Source organism: Rhea americana, unplaced genomic scaffold (assembly GCF_003343005.1).
Source record: "Rhea americana isolate MKP2758 unplaced genomic scaffold, rheAme1 scaffold_60, whole genome shotgun sequence".
NCBI classification, from domain to species: domain Eukaryota; kingdom Metazoa; phylum Chordata; class Aves; order Rheiformes; family Rheidae; genus Rhea; species Rhea americana.
Window position 1 is genome coordinate 4,129,058 of NW_028186757.1, and position 22,985 is coordinate 4,152,042.

The 22,985-nt window shown below is 36.9% G+C and overlaps 1 protein-coding gene across 1 annotated transcript in view; it reads right to left on the reverse strand.

The window, feature by feature from the left end:
* Positions 1–22,985, reverse strand: part of RAPGEF2 (Rap guanine nucleotide exchange factor 2) — a 149,052-nt gene that overhangs the window by 35,202 nt on the left and 90,865 nt on the right. Inside the window, exons 7-10 of the mRNA XM_085319887.1 lie at positions 13,906–14,037; positions 3,378–3,555; positions 2,404–2,540; positions 1,710–1,868 (exon numbers count right to left, since the gene is read on the reverse strand). Coding sequence (XP_085176013.1) covers positions 1,710–1,868; positions 2,404–2,540; positions 3,378–3,555; positions 13,906–14,037 — 606 coding nt within the window. The remainder of the gene's footprint in view (positions 1–1,709; positions 1,869–2,403; positions 2,541–3,377; positions 3,556–13,905; positions 14,038–22,985) is intronic.

Consider the following 22,985-nt stretch of genomic DNA (forward strand, 5'->3'; position numbering starts at 1 on the left):
AAAAGAGAAAGTCTTCGGAAAACTGTTTAGACTTACGATGCAAGTACTCTRCTATTCTAAAATAGTCTCTCAGGCCACAGTTGGCCATATTTGTCTGTCCAGCAGTTCAACTATAGTAAGCAGATGAATATTCAAGCATAGTAATTCCACTGTAATTTCGCACTCAGAAGAGATCAACGTTCATCAGTACAATGCGATTTAGCATTACTAGGCATTTTTGTTCAGTTGCTTTGATCTCACCCTCTGCTGAAAAGGAAGGTCAGTATTCTATCTGATATTTTTTCCTAACATCTTAGCTTTTATGCGGTATTTAAAAGGTGAAAGGTAAAACCTTACTCTTGATTTTTGTGCCCACTGCTATTACCAATACTTTCCATTTTTCATAGCAACGATCATAAAGTCACTCATTCAGAAAACTAACATTTATTCATTTACATAAGTGCTGACACACAGAAACAAATCACTTAGATTAAAATATAATGCAGAAGATAAATTTTCTGCCATCATCAGCTCAGCAAAGTGCAAGTGAAAGAATAAATATCTTAAGAATATTCTTAGAATCTATAATATCTAAATATAATTATGACCACCCACTCCAACTTACAAAACTTTTAGATTGCTTTCATAATGAATATTCTTCTGTAACTTGTTAAACGTTTTATACCTTTATCTCTTTTTATGGGTAAATACTGAAGATTAAGCTGCCTTCTCATATAAACTTGGATCATTACCTGAAAAGAAATTTTAATGTGTTTCTTGCTAGACTGTAGCTTTCTAGATTTCTAGTTGAGACTGCTAGATTGTAAATTATTATGTACTCAGGGCAAAGGCATGAGCTTCACTGAGACAATGTTTTTGACTACATTTTTCCTATTTCATGTATGTAACTTTTGTATTTTCAGCAGCTAGTAATAGCTGAAACAGTTTTCCTACAATTTGGACTTCTAGGAAAACATTTTCCAAACAGATACCATTTATGCACTTATCAGAAATTAGACAGGCAAACTACACCAGGTAATTCAGTTAATACTCATCTTCACTCATTTCAAAGGTCATGTTTCGAAAGCTAATTAGCCATCAGGACCAGGCAAAATTTTTAAATTCTCCTTGGCTATTATTGTCTGGGTGGAAATCAGCAAGCAGCAATCACACATCCAAGTTAGGCTTATTGTCTCACGCTATGTGAAGTGTTCTTTACATCTGACTATTTGTGTTAGTAACGGTAAAGCAGTTTTCCTTGAAAGATCAGTCTAGCTGAGACTAAAAGATTTTCTACGCTTCATACTTCAGCCCATAGGACTGTCTAGCTTGTATTACGCTAAGATTCAGAGTCCAGTAAGGAAGGATGGCTGTTACCTGCAGAAGAGCCCATAYAGCACGCTAATGGATCTTGAGCTCCTCCTAAGGGAAAATCTGAAGTAACAGATATATGCAACAAGCTGCTGGGCCTCAATTTCTGGAGAAAGTGAGTAGATAAACCTCTTTACCCGAAAAGGTCCCTACCTGGATTAGCGGAATAAAATTTCCCAGACAGTGGGTACAAACAGCAGGACTCTCATATCCCAGACATTTGCAGGGTTATGCACTGGAGATTTTGTATATACTCAGTTTTAAGTAAAAGCGTATTTGGCCATTTACCGTTAGCAGTCAAATTTAGCATTACCTCTATGGGTATGTGACTTTGCACATATTACAGTCAAACACTCTACCTGGCAGTCATCCACTTTGGTTCTCATCACTCCTTTCATATATTCCTTCTCCATGGTAGGAGAAACACCGAAACTGTTTCCCATGCACAGTATTTCTGTTCTTCCATCAGGATACGTCACCTCCACAGAACCATTCAAAATGACTGACCAGGAATCCAGCTACAATTAAATGTTGCAAGATACATGAAGTCCAATTCATTTAACATTCTAATATCATACTCTACAGACACAATCCTCACAGTTATTCCAAAGGAAAAGAGTTATTTTCCTATCAGCTATTAAAAATATTTATAAGCTAATTTACCTCAAATGTGTAACCATTTCCAGCTCAAGAAAATTGGAATCTTTAAACTTTTAACATAGAAGTTAAATAAAATTATGTAAAACAGTATAAAATAAACAGAAGGTTTTAAAACACTAGAATAAGCTTTCAGAATCAGTTCCATCAGGCAGGAAGCACTTCTGCGTATGTTATGAAAAGTATGCATACTCTCCTGTACTTTCATTGTAGGTGTTTGGAATGCTGTGCAGGTGTTTAAACAAAAGGTTTTAATCTAACACACAACATGAGAGCTTTAATCTACAAGCTCATTACTACTGTATTTCTTTTTTTTTTAAGCACCAAAAAAAGAGGACCTTAATGCTGTGGAATCTAGGATGTCTGCATGATAGAGTCAAAAGTAGTTCTACCGACCTCTTCTCCATCATTCAGTACGATAGTTCCTGCTCTCTCCACAACTGCAAACACCATCACAGCACAGAGCTCTCTCCTCACCGACATTGTCATGTTGGCAAAAGCAGGCAACTGATGCATGAATTCCAGCAGTTGTTCTGAAGGAGAAAAAGCTCACTGAGTTGTACATGTCAAAACAACAAAGCACAGCAAAGATAGTTCTACAGAAAGATGCCTGAGGCAACTTAAGTTAAAATGCTGCACAATCGTTTCTGTATACTAATAAATCATGTACAGTGGCCTGTTGTATCTACTGGGAATTTCGCAGGCACAGACTGGCTGGTCATATCATCAATAGACAGCCTGCATAGTAAAAGTTAGCATAATGGAAGAGTTGTAATGTAGCCAAGAGCTTTGAATACAGCCAACAAAATCGTAATACTCCATACAGTCACTGTAATTATTCAATTAAAACCATGATAGGCTTATTTAAAACATAGTAAGGCATTAAGAAGGAAAATTTTACAAAACCAAGCAAGTTCACTGGTAAAGCCATACTTTCAGAGTCTAGACTTAAACTGCACATGATTGTCAGTCACGTGCACATTCACAGAATCCCGCCTGGATTAGACCGACAGTATGTAATTACTGTCGCACAGGTGACTACTGGTCCACATACATTGGAATACTTCTAATACTTCTAATAATCCATAATCTTTACTTTTTATTTTTACTTGATATTTGTGGTATCAATTACAAGTTGAATCCTGAGGTCTAACAGGCCAGCACTTTCACGTATTCCATAGGCATTTTCAATTTCTTCTTCAGATATACTCATTCACTCTTTTTTTTTAATGAATAAGGYCACAGAATAAACACTAAATATACTAACTACAAAGGCCTCTGACTAAAGTAAAACCTCAAGCTAAAGAAGTACGTTTCTCTGGTGAAAGAAAGCAAGTTTCAGAGTATTTTAGTACTTTGTATTAACTTACCAATGTCATCATCTGTCCTGTCTATTGGGTCTTTCTCCAGGCAGTCTCTAACAATATCCCTACTCATCAAAGGATCTGATGCCCTTTCAATGTCTTCTTCATCGTCATCATCCTCTGAATCCACTGCTGTCTCTGGCAACCCACTGAGATCCATATCACCAGCCTCACTTTCTGTAGCCTAAATTCATGTATAAACAATTAAAGAAAATTAAAGCATTCAAACGTGTTCTTCACTGCTACAATTTCCTACTTAAACAAACAGAAATGAATGTTACAACTTAACATAATCATTCGATTCATCTAATATTTTTGATACTGCTTTATTCTTTAAATTTCTTTTTAAAACAGCTAGCTACATTAATCAACCCCCAAATGATGTTCTGAAGAGCGATCAACATTGGTTTGAATTAGTCATATGCACATAGGAATCAACATATGCTTTTAAATCAGTAGGTCTAGGGGGAAGAGAAAGCAGATGTATTTTAAGGAACAATTTGTGGGAATAACAGTTGAATGTCATTTTTTTAATAAATAGTTCATTTAAAATATGTTCTTTTCCCTCCGCATCACTCTATTTTCAGACCTTTACAAATGCGATACATGTAACTTCAAGGAGACATAGTGTGAGGGACTATGCAGAGCATCAAAATAGAACCAGAATTTTGCAATCAGCAAGTAACTTAGGACTTCCCCACCACTACCCCGAGCTGAAGGCGGTTAGTTATGACTCTTATTTATTAACAAATAGTATAAGATTTAACAGATGCAAAACACTGTGAAGTCACTGCTGAAAAAAACATAGGTGGACTACATAGAACATCTACGAAACTTAATGTGCTAGGAATTGCATTAAAATGAACAAAAATGCTTGAGGACATTTGTATAGCACCTAAAGGTAAATACATATTAATGATTCAGTTTTAAGACCAGGCATTTAATAAATCCCATAGACATTTGTCTGTCATGGCAGATAAAGCTGCTTTTTCTCAACCTGATTTAATACCACAGCAGCTGCTAAGGCTCAGCTATGACGATTTTTAAGGAAACGCAAGCCTCTAATGAGAAAGTTTTAAGCCATGGCTTGACAAATCAAGTTTCACACGCCTTATATGGATGGTTTGCTTCAGGGACTCTGGAAGGAAGCAGCGTATCCACATATCCTTTAAAAACATTGTATGGGACAAATCTATCTTTTAAAGTCTGTTGTATCCTTCTGCATTTCATGTAAGCAAACTGATAACACACCAAACTCCCTACTCTGCAGAACCCCACACACTAAGTCACCCTCCAAACATAGAGATGGTAATGTAATGCTTGAAATGTAATGTAATGCTTGAATAAAATTATATGTGCGCTTTTGTAGAGCGATCTTCCCCAGCTCAGCCTCTCTAGCTGTGGCTGGCATCTGTTGCTTTAATACCATTGCACATAGCCAGGTTATGAATGGCAGCATATGGCTGGAGAGGATCAGGGTGCCGTGCTGTCCCACAGCACAACACAAGCTTTATAACAGAGCCTTGTTAACACAAAAAGAATGATAGCAGCATCTACACCACATMCAAATAATTCTCGCTTTGTGTTTTTAAAGGAGAAAAAAGGATGCTGAGAATTTCTTAAACAGAATAAATAAGGATGGATGTTACTGGCATATGCACAAAAATCATAGTACTGAAGGCAGTACTTTCATTAGTGGTATTGTTGTTTCTAATTTTCCCTGTGATGCATTAGCTCTAACAGTAGCCCTAACTACTCTTACAAAATAACATTCACCAAATGAGACTGGTGGAAAAGAGAGTGGGGATGAGTCAGTAGACATACAGCTTATGACACCAATCTGTCAAAATCATAAGTTTCCAGTGACAATTCCAGTGACTGTGTTACTAATTCACTAGTCAATTTTGAAAATCTTCCTATTACTTGTAAATGTCATTCCTACCCGCCCAAAGTCAGTCCAATCTCTCAAAAGCACAACGGTAAGCTGAATGCAGAGTTAAATTTAGTTCCACAATGCTAACAAATATGAGATACTTTTGAATCCAAGAAAATTCCACATATCATACAAAAAATTATTATTAAAAAACAAGTTATCTGACTGTTCTAAAAAAAAACTAGACAGAAGTTGAAGTGCTATTAAGTTAATGCTATTCTGAAAAATATTCTCACATTGAAACTAAATGCAACTGCGCATTTAGAAGATACTTCTAAAATTGCAACTAAAGGCTACAAACATTTTCATAAAACAACATCTATTTACAGTTAAATCCTTTTGACAACTGAAGTCATTGGTAGAAACCAGAAAGATAAAGCAACTACTTCCAGTTTAATAGTTACCCAAAAATACAAATCACTGACTTTATAACTAGTGCAGATCTTCCCTTTATACACAGCATAAACCTGTTCCTAGCAGAACTGCTGAACACCCTCAGACATCAGTATTATTCTCATCTTACACCCATGCATGAGGTGCAACACCAGGTGAGATAACAGTATTATATTGCTACACCGCCCTCTCAAGGTACAATTCAATATTCAAGGTAGAGTTTTCACACTGTAGTTTACAACTGCAGAAGCATTTATTCATATACAGTTATAAATAGAGCTGATTCCAGCAAACAGATGCTGTATTTCTCAGTAGCACTGTACTATGGTTCAGTATTTTCAAACTCACCAGAAAACATCACCGTAAAAGCACTCATTGTCCAACTATTATAAATTAGGGAAAGGACCAAATTAGAAATTTCCATGTAAAGAGATGGTCTTTCATTAAATGCTAGAGAATTCTGTGACTATGCAGGAGTTATCTTGAGTAGGTGTCATTTTTGTATTGCAATAGCAGCAACACAGCTTAAACAAATGCAGTTCGGAATTAAATGTGACAATCCAGTGTAAAAAAAATATATATATATTAGTGTAACTCAGTATACCTTTTAAAATAAACCTTACCTTTTGAGGAAAAAAAAACAACACATTTTCACAAGTTGTTTTCTGAAAATGTAGTAATTTGATTACCCAAAAGTTAGCAAAGGAATGCAACTGTAGCATTTTCATAGCAGTGATATAAATTCACAGCAGGAAAGAATTAAACATCCTACAAAGCCTCATTCTCAGTTTAGATATGCAAAAAAGTTTTGCATTAGTTTTGTTACATCATTAAGCATAATTGGATCTGTCTTCATCGGGGCCTGTTTAGCCTGGGGAAGAGAAGGCTGGAGGGGGGGGGGGGGATCTTATCAGTGTGTACAAGTACCTGAAGGGAGGGTGTCAAGGGGACGGGGACAAACTCTTTTCAGTTGTCCCATGTGACGGGACAAGAGGCAATGGGCAGAAACCGAAGCACAGGCAGTTCCGCCTGACCGTGAGGGGGAATTTCTTCCCTGTGAGAGTGACGGAGCACTGGACCGGGTTGCCCAGAGAGGTTGTGGAGTCTCCTTCTCTGGAGATCTTCAAGGCCCACCTGGCTGCAACCCTGTCTAACATGCTCTAGGTGCCCCTGCTGAGCAGGGAGGTTGGACTAGATGATCTCCAGAGGGCCCTTCCAACCTCACTGATTCTATGATTCTGTCCCTATGATTTAAGCATCAGATTCCATTCTCAAAAATGATTTGGCCTCAAAGTCGTTGGCATTTGTTGTATCCCAAGCAAATGAGAGTTATGTTCATAGTTGTCACACACCTTTATTAGTAAGGTGCTTGAGCAGGGAGGTTGGACTAGATGATCTCCAGAGGTCCCTTCCAACCTTACCAATTCTGTGATTCTATGATTAGAAGCACATACTAATTTATCTACAAGTACACTACAAATAACTTAATTCTCTAAACCCAATAGTTTCCACAGCACATCACGTGTTCAGGGTCTTCTCGTGACACGCTAAGCTTCTCCACAATCCACCTTCTTACACCTTGGTACTCCCTGATGGGTTAGGAGATTGAGCAAGGGATACTTGGGATCCTCCGTTACGAAGTAATTGCCATGCACTTGTGTAAGACTTAAGGGAAAAAACCTGATTAGTTCCCTTTAGGATAGGGGCTTTTTTTTTWAATAAACTTCAGTAGTATCTAACAAGCCTTAGAAAATCCAGAGCACCAGATGAACACCTTACATAATTTGTACTAGAGTCAATCATGAGGCTTATAGATTTCCAGGACATTTAATCAAGGATCAAATGCACCACAGAAATGAGTGCTTCCATAGGTGCCTGTTGTCCTTTGTTTCTTGGGTAATTAGAGATAATTAACTTCATTTATATATAAAGGGGTTACACATGAAAAATGCTGGTTGGAGCTTAAACTAGAAAACAGTATCTCTCCAAAATCAGAATGGCAGACGCAATGAAATTTTTGTCTTAGCAGATTTTTTACTCACAGTGGCAAAGATGTCATGAAAATTTCCTGAATTTTCAGAGGAATCACGTCACAGTGACAGTCTAAGATTTTACTTGTCACATCACCAACAAAAAGGCTGGAGACAAAGACTGACACTTTCAAATCTGATATGAAAAGTTATTTCACATTAAGTAACTAAGGAGAATTGTCAGATTTTAAGTAGGATTTAGAAAGACCAATTTCCCAGCAGTGTAAAAACGGTTGTTCCAACTGCTACGCATCTCCAACACCAAAAACACTTCTAGATTAGAGTGGTAACAGCTAATTGAACAAACATAGTGAAATAACTAGGAAAAGATGGAAAGTAAAGGAGCTTTGTATAAATTTTCAGTTAGCCTTTGGCTGCTTGATTGATTCTAGGAAAAAAAAATAGAGGAAAAAAAAAAAGAACTATCACTCCTGTTAGGCCAAATTGGGCACACTGGAAAGAGAAGACTGTTGGTTCCTTTAGCCTGGTAGAAAAGGAAACTAACTATGCCCAACTCTAGCGGTCTTTCATTTTCAGGAGGCATCAGGAACACGGACATAATGAGATCAGCTGAAGAATATCACCTCCTTTACTGCCTCATGTCYTTCTTCAACCAGGTTTTGGGGTATCTGCTGAGACACAAAGGTTTAGAAGAGGCCAAAGGAATGTCAGCTGATCCAACCGATCTGTATCTTTACAGTCAAGTAACTTTTCCTTCAGATATTATAATTATTTATTTTCCTCATATGCATGCTTTACTATGGAAGAGGAAGTAGGAAGAGTAGGAGAACTGCCTAGAAGTCTGGTTCTGTTTTAAGGGACTTCATTGTTTTTTATYCTGGTCTGGGAACAAAGACTCTGGCTGATTTTGACAATATAGAAAAGAAAAACGAAAAGAAACTTAAGTTAACCACATTAACTCCTAACTGATCTTCATTTTTTATTTTTTTTAAATAATTCTTTTATTAGACCTTTTTCTCCAAATGTTCCCTAAACTTCTCTTCAACAAAAAAAATAAAAAATAAAAAAATAAATCTCCCACTATGACTAACATTACCACCTACACTGACAAAAACCCAAATACTCAAGAGACAGAAGACGACTTTGAAAAACTCAAAAATGGAAAAGAAAGAGAGACACTTGTTTGTCTTTAAATTGCACAGGCCAAAAATAGGTTCATCACTGCAGCCTTCCAAGTCCATGAAGCTAACAGAAAACAGTAAAGCCCAGCTCAAAAATAACATATGTTTTGATCATCATGCTTGAAGGAGGGCCAAAAACCTAAACTGAAACTGAAATTAAGAATATTGATTGGTAAAAATATCGGGTTTTGGCATCCTAACTTSTAAGCCATTGATACAATGGTCACTACTGATACAAAACACAGCAAACACTGGTGCTATATCTTTAGTGAAGGAGTGTGCAAAAGTCCCATTAATTTGAAAGATTTCCCCCTGTGATTGTATAGGCACACTAGATACAGCTTTTCTACAGMGAGAAAGTATGGCGGGAGTTTTGTTTTACATTAGCTTCTAACTCACTGGATAAAAAGTTACAATACCAATTGCTACAAAATTCAATCCACATAACAAATTATAATATTTTAAGATATAGATAAGATATAATTAGTTACAATACATAAAATAATCAGGTATAACTAATACACACAAATCATATAAAAATGTAAGGCAGTCAATAATCTATTTTTCCACATTCGCTGACAAGAATGCAAGCGGCTATGAAATACCCTGAAACTCATTGAGTTTAGAATTTTTACTGCTCTCCCTTGATATTTATTCTTTCATTATCTATTTAAAATTTACAGCATGGCAGCCCGTATCTGTCTCAGGAGTCAGTTTTAGTGATGTTCCTCTCTACAGATGGAATAATTTAATAATCATGGAAACACACCCCAGGGACACGGTTCTCACCTACTGCCAACTCTTCCAAAGTGGAACAGCGTTCACTGATATCACGTGCACAGCTGATTTACTTGAACTAGTCATAAATGACCGCTACTGCACAGTACTTAGCTAAAACCGTGGGGAGTTCAGTAAAACCTACRTGAGCCACTTCAGACGGCCTCGTGCCTTAGTGCCCTGCCCAGCTGCCCCGTGCCTGCCACTGCAGACTGAACTGATCTCGTCCAAAAAAAGACTGAATTATGCTTAAGGTAAAATCTTTTTTATTTTGCATCCTGCAGTAGAAGACCTGCTCTGAGGCAGGCTGCACGAATGCTCTGATCTGAAAGGTTTGGGTTCTTTCAAAAAGAGAATATCTGGAAGGTGGAAATTTCTTCTCCGCGTTACAATATTAGCCTCGTAAGAAAACAAGAGGACACCTTGCAGACCTCCCAGCCACACGCGCGCCCTGGGAGGGTCGCAGGAAGGCTGCCAGCGCTCTCCTGCAGCGCTCAGAGCATCTGGAGAGCCGGGCGGCGGGCACGGGGCCCGCGGGAAGCCACGCCGGCTGCCGGCAGCACGGGGCAAGCAGGGGCTGGCAGAGGAGAGGGCTAAATCGACACAACGCCATCCCAAAAGACGGAGGAGGAGTAAGCCACGCTCACAGCTTAAATTTCCCCCCTGTCAAATTAGGATCATCGTCCRGCAATACAAGCGACAGGCTGTATACCTGGATCTGGTAACGGAGCAGCAGGCAGCTAGGGAGCGTTTCCTAAGCAGGGGAGGCAGCAGTGAGCGGCAGCGCGGGAAACCGCAGCGAAGGCCTTGCTTTGCCAGGCCAGCACGCGAGAGAAGCAAAGGATTACCGCTCCGGGCACACGGAAACGCACGCACAACCTATTAACACCCAGCATCCCTTCCTCTCCAGCCTTATGCAGAGTTCGTCACTTTACGGGCTTGTTTCCTAAAATAAAAGTCCTCGCTGACAGGCACCTCAAATGTCTTTTCAGGCTTGGGTGGGGTAAACAAACAAACAAACAAAGAAGAAAAAAGATAATRTATTTCATTTTGACAAGTAATTCTTATCCTAAAAGAAGTTCTTTCATGTGCAACGTTTGACAAACAAATTTAGTTACACCATTAATATTTAAAAGGAAGTATTCTCAGCTCAGTGCTAAAAGCATCTGAAGGTTCAGCTTCATGATTTATTAAAAAAAAAAAGAAACAGAAAAAAAGAAAAAGAAAAGTATCTAAAAAGGCCAGGAATGTATTTTCACTGCGAACAGCTGCTCTTAAGGCTACTGAAATAAAACTTACTGTAATACAAAACATGATATACCATTAACTCATATTTCAACAGTAAAGATCTAACTAATGATATAATTTGAGAAGAAAAAGATTTATTTCTCAGTTGAAAGATAAGATGGCAATCTTTCAAAACCATTCCTTTCTACCTAGACATAATGAACAGAAGTCCGTTCTACTGAAAAGAAAAAAATGCCATTATGTACAGAACATAAAAATCAGAACAACAACAATACTAAGTTTTGTCTAAGACCTATTAAAATAAAAGTACAAAAGTGAATAGCTAGATGACTTGATTTTGGTTTATTGTTTCTAAAAAAACTTGGGAGAGATTTAAAGGGCAAATAACTAGGATAGGATGACTGATACAATGTCTCAGTTTAAAAGGGAATTTCTATATTTATTTCATTTTTGTCTCGACTCTAAAGAATTCAAAGTTCTGCATTTTTTTTTTTAGTTTGGTGGTGGTGGGGGGTTGTTTTTTTAACCTAACTTAACCTGAATATGCCTACATTTCATTCCTCTATGACTGGAACTRAGGTAAGAAATTTATGATTTGCCACAATATGAAAAATCATGGAAAATGACAATACTCAATAAGGCAAAGCTAAGAATTTAAGTTTTTAAGAACCTTAAGTTTATCATTTCCATACTTGAACTCACCAATTCAATTTTATTTTTTTAATAAATATATCYAAAGTATTAATACAAAACATAGGGTTACATTCCAAATTACTTGCTCACATTTCTTGACAACTGTACACACAGGAGTTATTTCAGTAATTATTCTGACATATTGTACAATTACATAAATCTGAATATATCTGTGTGAGGACATCTTTAATACAGAATTAACTGCAGAGATATTCAAGAAATTAGATAATAATTTTCTTAAGATCACTAAGAATGACAAAGTGCCTCAATTAAAATTTTTAAGTATGCCTTAAAAATAATTTTAAAGTACAATATAAAACAARAAGAATGTACGGTTCCCCATGTACATACTTCACAAAATTAGTAGTTCACTTGAAACATCACCCATCCTGTTGACTTCATTATTGCAAACTGGAGCTCCTATGGAAATCTTACACTAAGTATGTGACTATACACASAAATATTTTTTCCGCAGTTTCTACAGAAGCACCCCCCACTTACTCCCAAAATTCAATGTTCCTTCCCAGACTTCTCAGAGTTATAAGAGTTTTGCTGAAACTCTTTGTGAAAATTTTCCTTCAGCTCGTCTAGAAAGTAGCTATATGACTATAATCTATCTAAATACCACCTACAACTGGCTCCCTAGAGGGCCTGTTATTATGTTAAAGTGTAAAATCCTTGGAATGAAAGATATGAAAATCTATAGAATATTTAAATAACAAAGCTGATTTTACATCTTATTCACCTTCACAGTACAAACCTAAACCCTGTCTCAAAGTAATCTTTTCTTCAGAAGAAATTCTGACAAATATGCTTGATTGACATACACTATGCTTAAAATGTTTGATTACTTTGACTTTTTTTTTTTTTGCAAAACAAAACCTTTGCATTATTGCAACTACTGCTTAAATTGAACTGAAACTTTCTACCCTACCTTCTCCCACAGAAGAGCCTACTTGTTTATTCACCTAAAGCAGACTACATGCTACAACTATACATAGCAATTATTCAAGTTAGTCCACAAAGGACAGCCAAATAACCCAGCATGCATCCTGGAACATACAGTATCAATTCTCACAACAACTGAAGCTGTATGTGTTTGTATAGATGATACTTTTCCCATTATTTAAATGACCACATTTACTTACATTGCCTTTCTAGCATTTTAAAAAGCATCCAAAACATATACATTACTCCTCCTCTAGTAAACGGTACTTCATGGAGGACTGATCATGTTAAATTTTTAAAGCTCTTTTTGATATATATTTTTTTTTAGAATAACAAATTACTCTATTTCCCTATCACAAGGATAAATCCTTTAGTTTGAAGTTGCAGGAGCTTCTAGTATCGAGAGGAAAATCTAGACTTTCTCATTCTCTTTCCGTCTTATTTTTTTTCTAATTTATCATTGGATTGTAAATACACACCCCCTAAATGCTCTAGAGACCCTCTGGATCAGTTTTACAGCAAGTCTCTCAAAACTCAAACTGCTTCAACCAAAGAACAAAGAAGGCCCCCAGAATCCTGCATAAAACTATAAAACGTCTCACCAGTTCAATTCCCCCATCTTTCCCAGTTGTCCAGGAGAAGCAGCACTACCAAAATGCTAAGGCTCAGTCTTTACAACGTGAGGAAATTGAAATTAGCCCCTCAAGTCAGGCCCGCACAGGCTGCTCACTGCATAGATCTTCCTCCCTAATACTGAAYGTGGTCCAGTTTTTGAAGCCATCTAGTTGTAAAATACGGTATCAAGAAGAATAATCCCTCACATAACAAGGTCCTAGATCTTTATAGTTTTTTAATTCTGATCTAGCTTTTGATAATAATGTCCATCTCATAGGCACTTTTCATCAACAGATCTCAAAGCCTCCTCAAAATAGCAGCAAACCTCTGTTTCCATTTTGCAAATGGCAAACCAGACAAAGAGAAAAGTGAGGTGAAATGCTGAAGTCAGGAACAGAGTCCCTTATCTCAAGGCCACACTGCCTCTCCATACCAAAAACTACAAAATGCAAACAGAGTTCATGAAGTGCAATGCTGAAGAAGGTGCAAATCCTWCACCTCCAAGTTTCTAACACAGATCTTGGCAAGGGAAACACGTGTCATGTCACTGTGTTACAGATCACATGCTGCATTTTCAAACATTAGATCCAGCAAGCAGTAGATAAAACCCTCAAACTATGACCACCGAAGCAAAAATCTATTGATTTTTTGGAGGGCAGATGAAAATTGACAATATGCAATTGCATGGGTCTTCAGCTATTAATGTCAAGACTGTTGGCACTTGCTTCTCCCAAGGGCATCCATTCCAGTCTTACCTGGTAGATATCAGAAAGGCTGCTGCTTCCCGAATCACTAGTGATGCTACATCCTGAGTGACTCGATGAAACGTGGGTCACCTGTGGGTGGAGACTGTCAGTAAGGTGCAGCTTTGTGAAATCTGCAGGAAGCTATAGATGGAGCAGAAAAAGCATCATTACAATTTGAGGTAGATACACAGCAAAAGGAATTTAAATCATTCATATCACACTTTACTCCCTGCCAGCACCAACTGTATTAAGTAAACCATTGGGGATTGAGAATGCAGCTTAAAAGTTTGCACAGTTTTTTAATTCACTCAGAGGTCAGCAAAATGCCACAAGTATAAAAAGAGATGCAAAAAAAAAAAAAAAAAAAAAAAAAATCATAGCTGAGGGTAAACCACAATCACGCAATAGCCCTAACCCCAGAACTCTCCAACATCTTGCTACGCGGCTTAGATGAACGTAAACTGTACACTGAATCTTATGCTAGTTTCAACATCAAACAAAACTAAAAAAACCCACACCACACTGCTCTGTATTTGGCTTACTCCTTTGCTTTTAAGTTCATAAAGTACCTTATAGACAATTAAATTCCAAGGCACTGAACTATCTGTCATACTTCAAGCCAAATAACATGATGGCAAAGAGAAAGCCTAGGAAAACTGACCCAACTGTAAAGAGAAACCACRTCCTGAAACAAGTTTGCTCATGTGTGTTGCGGAAAAATTAAACAAGACGCTACATTTGGTCATCACCAAAATTTGTGGTATTGATTTTACTATTGCTTTATGCACACAGCTCCCATGAAAACTCTTAAGAATCGYAAATATCAGACTGCAGAAAATTAACTTCCATAAAGGAAAATAGCTAACGTTTGAAGAAATATTTAAAATACATTTCAGGGGCAAATTCAGCCATTCTCACTAATCTCCCCAAAAAGCTTTCATCCTATTGCCGGTCAATAGAAGTATGTTAGCATATTAACTTTGGTATGCAATAAACATTTCAGTTATAAGAAAATAACTTTGCTTACTGATTTTTTGTTGCTGTTTCAAGTCACACAGGGTATATGCTCTCTACTGAGGTGCATTTGTAACAAAAAATGTCACACACACAGAGTACAGCCAGCTGTGTCAGTAGGCAATGCTACCCTGGCACTAATAGCATGCTCCTTGGATGGAAGTGGAAATAAGCACTCATTCAGCGCTCAGATGTAATAGTTTGATCAGTATAAAAGGTCAGGAGAAAAGTCATCAGTGAGTCACGAGAGAGAACGTGTGTCAGAAGACGACTACCTACACGTACAGCTAAAGATGCTGAGCGCCTGCACTGCTTTTTGCCTTGCTTAGGTCTGTGTTTACAGAACACCTTCGTAAGAACCTCGGCTTTAGGAGCTGTGGTGAAAGCAGACAGGCTGCAAAACCAGCTCTTTTTCAGACCGACTGCCCATTCCYGCTCTAACACACCTGAAAAGGATTTCTTCCTTAGGACAACATGATTACATCAGTGACAGCAAAAGTGCCTAGAGCTTAAAGAATTCCTTCTTACTATTTTACCCGAAAGAGGGGTGAAAGGCAGGAAGCAGATATTAACAACTCTGAGAGGCTTCTGCCAGCCCAGAGCTGGATTTGATCTTCATATGCTGATCAACAGCAAATGGACAATTAACAAAAGCAATGCTCTAATACATACAGTCAGAAAAAACTAATTATGTTCACCACTGTTGTTTTTATACTAAACGGAAAAAACACAGTAAATGAAAGTATATCAGTTACAGTATCTACTGGCTCTGCTGCTTCCCTTTTTCACCTGCAGACTTGAACCAGCATGAAACTGAAAATTATTTATTGATATTCAGGCCATTACATTCATTTCTGATCATGATTCAAATCATTCTGCAAATAAATGTACGCTCCATAGAAAGAATGCATGGGAAGTGAATCACCACTATTTTTCTTGCACAACAATAAATACATCATTTACTCTTGTAAGTACAACAGCCTTCTAGAATTAAAGTCGTCCACGTTTATTTCCAAGTGGAAAACCTACATGTTACTTTAACATACACGCACAAATCAGGTAAGATCCACACATCTAAAGAAAACTCACAAAAAAGATTATATAATGTTTTGAGAGTTTTACATTTTATAAAGTAGCAGCTATTTCAAACAATCACTAATAAATAGCAACTTCCAGAGGGAAATGCATGTCAACTCAGTTTGAGCCCAGACAAACATGTTACTTTTTCATGTCTTTCAAACATGTCAGTAACAATTGCATTTATTTCATCGATGCAATAACAATTCGCAAGAACCTGACATCAAAGCAAATCCAGTCAGTATGATAAAAAATTAAATCAGGTTATGTTTAATACATAGCTCCACTTAGAAAGTGTTTTAACTGAAATGCTGGCTGCTCATTTATGTTATAATGTAGGCAGTAGGAAAAGGTAAAAGAGTCCACAATAACTGATAAAACGCCATGCAATAAAAGCAAGCCTTCTGAATACTTAGATTATAAGCAATCAAGTTTTTGGTGATTACTGGTATTGGAATAGTTCCTAAAGCCAAAGCTGCGCTGCATAGATGGACTTGCCAAGTGGTGACAGCAGAAGATCAGAAGTAGGCCTTGTACCCAGGGCAACCTATCTAGTCATTTTGATCCTAATCAAATAGGAATACTCACAAGCAGAAAGCACACGCTTACATCCTTCCAGAATACTGCATCTCTATGCCACATACCCTAACAGGGCCTCCATTTCACTTGCCTTACCTCCAAATTTATTAAAGTGAGAAATTGTGTAAGCATTAAGAAAAAAATAAATCACTTAAATGTTTAAATTGTGAGTGCAATTTAAAGAGTACACTGGTAACTTAGTCATTAACTGCTATTTAAAATTTTTAATATTACACCCAGAGGGGAAAAGAAAAAAGCGAAGCAGCAATCATGCTGCCAGACAAAGATCTGCCCACGCTCTTGGAGGCCATGGGACAGAGCGTTCGCTGACGGCATGCAGGGTAGGCCTGAAAAGCAGCTCTCAAGGGACTTGCTACAACCTGAGCAGTGCCAGCAGCCAGCCCAAAAGTTGTCTGCCACAGGCAGACGCATCCAATCTCTTGTTCGCAGTGGAAAACAGAACAAGGTTGGAAAACAGGACTATGAAACTATACTATTGCTTTCAGTGCAAAAAACAGCAGGGAACATCAATCTCTGCTTTTGAAAAATATACAGTAGTTAACTTCACCATTACAGGTATACTTACTCTGCTGCTAAATATAATTTGTTTATCATGAAAGTGTTAGCACTCAGTATTTGTATTCAGCTATCCTTCCAGCTTAGTACTGACTTTAGTATTTAGTATCACAGGAAAAATAAAGGTTTTCTTGTAATGTTTTAAAGTGAGTACAGTCTATTTATAATGCAAGCTTTGTCCTCCAAATCATGTGGCATTATAAGAAAATCTAAGAACATAGTGTTTGCCTCAATAATATCAGTGATAGAGTACTGAAGACACCACAAACAGCATTAGAACCAAGTCACTATTTTCTTATTTTCTATTCCCATTAACTGATGGCTAGTTTTAAGGAGTCATTCAAAGAAATAAGGGAAAGAGCAACGTTTACACAACAAGCACTTATTTTCTGTGACAATACCAAACACTAAACTACAGATTTGCTGAAGCCAGCAACTGCGTTTCTTAACTGTGTTATTGAACATAGCATCAGAATGAACTAGCAGATGGAATAAAAACAAGGCAGGGTAATTTAGAAAAATAAATGCATGATTCATTCTTAACTGAATAGATTTTCAAAATATATTACATGTTATTAAATAATTAAGAGTCATTAAAAGAACTAGATAACTCTGCTGTTAAACAGCTATTTTCAGAAAAAAACTTGTAAGTCAGAAACATTTAGGCTCTGTATGCAGAGGTTTCATTAAGTTTAACATAACAAAAAAAATTAATTTAAATTTTTAATCTAAAATATGAATAAAATGTTTAATGCCAAAGTTCTAATCTTAACTTGACTAAAATCAGAACATTATTTTACACTCTCGCATATTTCTTAATAAGTGTGCATGTATATAAACTAAAGAGCTTATACACACATGCTGTATGTGTGTGTGTGTATATATATATATATATACATTTCCATATGTATAGTCATGTACATGTGTGTATATATTCACACACACACATATATGCACACACATACAAACCCACGCAACTGAGGAAAAACAGTCTGAGGACTCCAAGAGTTTTCTTCTTGAAAACAATTAAACAAACAAAAACAAGCAATTATGTGAAACTGTCTTAAGGGCAGAAGGTTATCTCCACGTTGAAACGTACAGCATCTTAAACATATCCTCAATCTTCTTATCTTAAAGCAGCATTTTATTACTTCCACCCTCAAAATGAGTCACCACTCATATGCATGCAAAGCTAACAATTACTTTGCTCTGAATATGTGTCTCCTATTTTAGGAACATCATGATTTTCTCCTCCTCTACAGCACGCCTTTCTGCATAACAAAAGGCCCTGAATATATGCCGCTGCTGGGTTTATGCTGGGCTTCTCTTCCTTAGCCTCTTAGTCAAATGCTCAAGCTCCACTGCATTATACGTCACTTCAACTCAGGAAAGGATTGGGCTCATGTTGCTAATACAGCGTTTAAAAAAAATTAATACATTTTCAAAATATTTATTAGACAAGATGTGAAAGTCTTCAGATATATAGTAATAAGGTTAATTCTCCACGCTTTTAAAAAGAAATTGTTTTTATATATGAAAACAAGTAGAAATGCTGTAACACGAAAAAAGCGCACAAGAATATAAGAGAGTATCAGAGGAATTCTGATTAAAAGGCTCCAATATACCACTCAGAGCAGACACATCACTGAACACTTCATAAATAAGGTCTTCCACTGAAGACTGTACAGCACTTTGCAGATTTTATAAATCTTTCCTAAAGCAACTTGAGCACATCAGCTGAAATATGGAATTTAATAGAATGAAGCGTAATATTCTATTAAGTAATTCCTGGTGAATGATCCCACTGGTAATTCAGTGCCACTGAGACAGGCCAGACATGAGAGACAACCCAGAACATCAACTTTACAAATTGTTTTTCCTCTTTCTGAGATTAAATATCAGAAATGAGCAAGCACTAATTCTTCAGCTTCATTCATTCTATGATTATTCGGTAGTACCTCTTTAGCAATAAAAGTACAAAAACATTTTAATATTAGTGCCACTTTAAGTCTTTTATATAAGATACCCTTAGTCCCAGAAACTAATTAAACAAGGTAAAACACAAGCTTTTTGGTATTCTGCATCTTTTATTAAAGGAAAAGCAATAGTAGCCAAAAAAATGAAGGATGATACCTCTGACTTTCTCATTTTCTTTTCACACTGACAGTAAGATATAAAATTTAATTTTATTATTGCAGTTGAATAGTCCATATTATAAACCAGTATTCTTCAGTATTCTATCAATTCAGTAACATTTCATCCATCTATTTTGTAAATGTTTATTTTTATATTAAAAGTTTGCAAATCTTCTGTATTTTAATGAAATATCCAGATTTACAATATTTAAATGATACACCCTGTCAAAAGGAAGAAACATCTGTTATAATGGTGAGTATTCTTCAACTTGCTGTTTGAACATAACTCTTTCACTAACCAAGAGAGACACGAAGGAGAACATTATTTTTTACGGTTCAGTGATTTAAAATGCAGCAGTCAATATAAGTAATTACAGAATAATAAAGTAATTTCTATTGATTTTGTCTACAGACATGATGCAGGCTGACATGTCCATTGTAGAGTTAAATTTAAAAACAGTTTAAACTATACACAATTCCAGTTAGGATGCAATTCCCATGGAAGCATGATTTTCTTGTACACAGGACAGGGATGGGAAAAATAGTAAGAATCACGTACACACACAGAGGAATGGGAAAAGTAGTAAGAATCACACACACACACACACACACACACACACACACACACACACACACACACGTATGTATATATATATTTTTTTTCTCTGAAAACTTCACTGACAGAAGAGTTAAGTGCTTAAGACACGAAATGAAACCCTTTGGCTTTTGAATTATGTATTTTGTAAATATGATTCATTTAATGCAAACATATACAAAATATATGTCATGTTTTGAATCTAAATATTTCTTTAATCAGGCATCTTTACATGAAACAGTGGCTAAAAGCTCATAAAGACCTATCTTAAAAATGTTCTTAATATGACTTGAGAGTACAAAACAAGACATAACCTATTTTCTGAAAAATATTGTGTACTATTGCTGTCGAGCCAGTTGTCTACGTAAGTCCACAACAGAAAACCTCTAATATATATAGAAAAAAAAAAAGCAGCATTACAAGGAGGTTTTCAGACAGGCTCTTCATATTTTCCAGTACCGATACTTTGCCGAAYGTATTCCCACCATAAAACTATTCAGATGTTGAAACTAGTGAAATGTGGCCTAAGGGAGAGAGGGAGGGAGAGAAAATGAAGTTCATTTTGTTTCCCTGGCACCAAATACACAATGACTACCGCTTACTGTATATCTCATAGCTCTCAGCAGCTAATCCCTCTGAGCATTTAATGCACTGAACATAATTACCCTTTGCTTGCAAGATTATTGACTTCTGCACAGGGACAGAGGTGCTGAAATGTAAGTGGGCATCTGGGGAATGGGAGCAAAGCTCCCGGGCAACAGTACAAAGTGCATCACCAACACACCTCCTTTCTTATTTATCTACCTTATCCGAGGTAGAACTAGATCCTTCAGTATTTGCTTTTTCCTTTGACAGCATTTCTGTCATAGACTCAAAGTAACATTTTATACTGGTAGACGTAGCACAAATATTATTCCTTCAGCAAATACAAACATCAATTTATTGACAGCTACTCATAAATGCCATTAAAAAAACAGAAAAAAATGCATCATGCAAGTATTTTTAATGACTGAAGCAAAAATAAAAAATAAAAAAGACGATGATGTATTCATCAGCCTTAAGCAAATTAAACTGAGAACTGAGGTTCACGTTTGTGAAATTCCGAATACAAACCATTACAATGTATTTAGTACAAACAGCAGCAATTCTGCAACATCAGAATAAGGTCATTCAGAAATCACTGGCATTCCAAAAGTATCTGCTAAAACTCAGTGTAACTTTTTTATATGGCCACAAAGGATATGAATCTGTGCTGTTTTTGAAGTTATAATTCTGCTCTTATGACACCTAGAAATCAAAATAAATAGTCTATTCTAGAACTGTTTCGACTGTGGATACGTATTTCAGACCAGACAACTTTCTATCAGGTTGCTCAATTGTATGGGGAAACATTACATACTGTCATCTCTCAAAATTTTCCAGGATCTAATTTCCTGAGAGAAGACATATAAGCCATGTTACTTTACCTAGCACTAACAATTAAATAGTGCTGTTTTTAACAGATAGGTAGATTTTGCAGAGAATACTACTGCTCAAACATTGTAAGGATTTTTTTTTTTTCTTTTAATCTTTATAAACTTCAGAGAAAAGCCTGAGAAGTATCTTTGGTTTATTGCTACAAGATTTTTGTTCTAGCTGCTAAAATCATCCTCAAATACTGCAGGTAAGTGGCATCTTGCAGAAAGGAGTATGTAGGATTTTCAGATCTCCCACTTGTTTTTTTCATTAAGAGTATTTAGTATTTAATTTGCTTCTGATATATCTTGAAAGTAGGAGAGTGGAAAGCTAGTTATAAAAATCAGTGTTCTAACTCTCTGCCTCGCCTGCTACTTTTCATCCTTTTAGAGTGACAGAAAACGTTGCTCCAGTGGATGTAGTAGAGCTCTGTAAATAAATTTGAGCCTGCTGGGAATTGTGTGCGACCACAAGCAAAATGGTTCAAGTATTTTTTCAAAACCCCATGAACAGGCACGTGACAACGTGTAGTCACAAGTCAGGAACTCATGAGCAGGTTTCTCCATCGCCGGGAGCTCTGCGAAGGACACTGGAAGGGGACGGAGCTACTCTCATGGTGGCCAACTGCTCCAACCAGGGAACGAGCCCGGCTACCACACTTCTACGCAGCTCCTTAATATGCAAAAGTTATAGCTATGGAAGGCAAAATTAAAGATGGCCTTCGCACCGACTTCTCTCTGGTGAGTGACGCTGGTACGAAGGCAACGCACGTTCCAGCTGATGTTTTTCTGCACAGCTGCAYATTTCTAAATACTTTCTCTTGTAGTTGTCTTGGTGTTTAATAAGATAAGAACCTCTGGTGCTCAACTAGGAACTAAACGGTCTACTTTCAGTATTCAGGGGGACCTATGCGGTTAAGTTTTGAATTCCTTAGACTGTTAGTAGTAACATGTGATAGGAAGGAATGAAGAACATGGTAACAAATTTCACTTCCACAGGAAATCACACTAAAGATTTATGACTAAGGACATAAAGGAAAAAAAGTTCAAGAGCACTTTAGGTGAGCATAGGGTTACAAGAGCTGATAATTCAAACATTTTCTAACAAGATGTCTTAAATACGCAGAATATTTTAAATAAAGGAGCAGACTCTCAAATATACCTTTGCAGACCGATTTTAGGTTTCTCATGCAGCATTCAAGCAGGTGTACGTGGGCATACTAAAGAGCAAGCACAACAGCAAAAATGGGACTGAGGGCACTTGGGGCCACATTTTATTTTCAGCCTTAATGCTTTATTCTGGATTGAAAAGTGCTACAAACAAGTAAAGCGTCTAGCCCAAATGTAAAAACCTCTAACCTGGATACGCTTTAAGCGGTTCAAGAAAAAAAATCYTAGAAGTCCCCTCTTCCCAAGCGGAGGAAATACAAAAAAGCTGCTAAAGAYGGAGACACATCACAAACATGCTGACAAAAATTGCTGATTAACAATGCAAATGGGACACTGTCAATACAAAGGATGAGCAGAACATTGGTCTGCAAGAGCAAGCTGACCTTCAGCTTGCAGTAGGAAAGAGTGTGCAGTATGACAAGATGCAAGGTTGTGCCCTTTCRGAAAAATAAAGAAAAGCAGTATTGCAAGCTAGGAGCTTAACTGTCA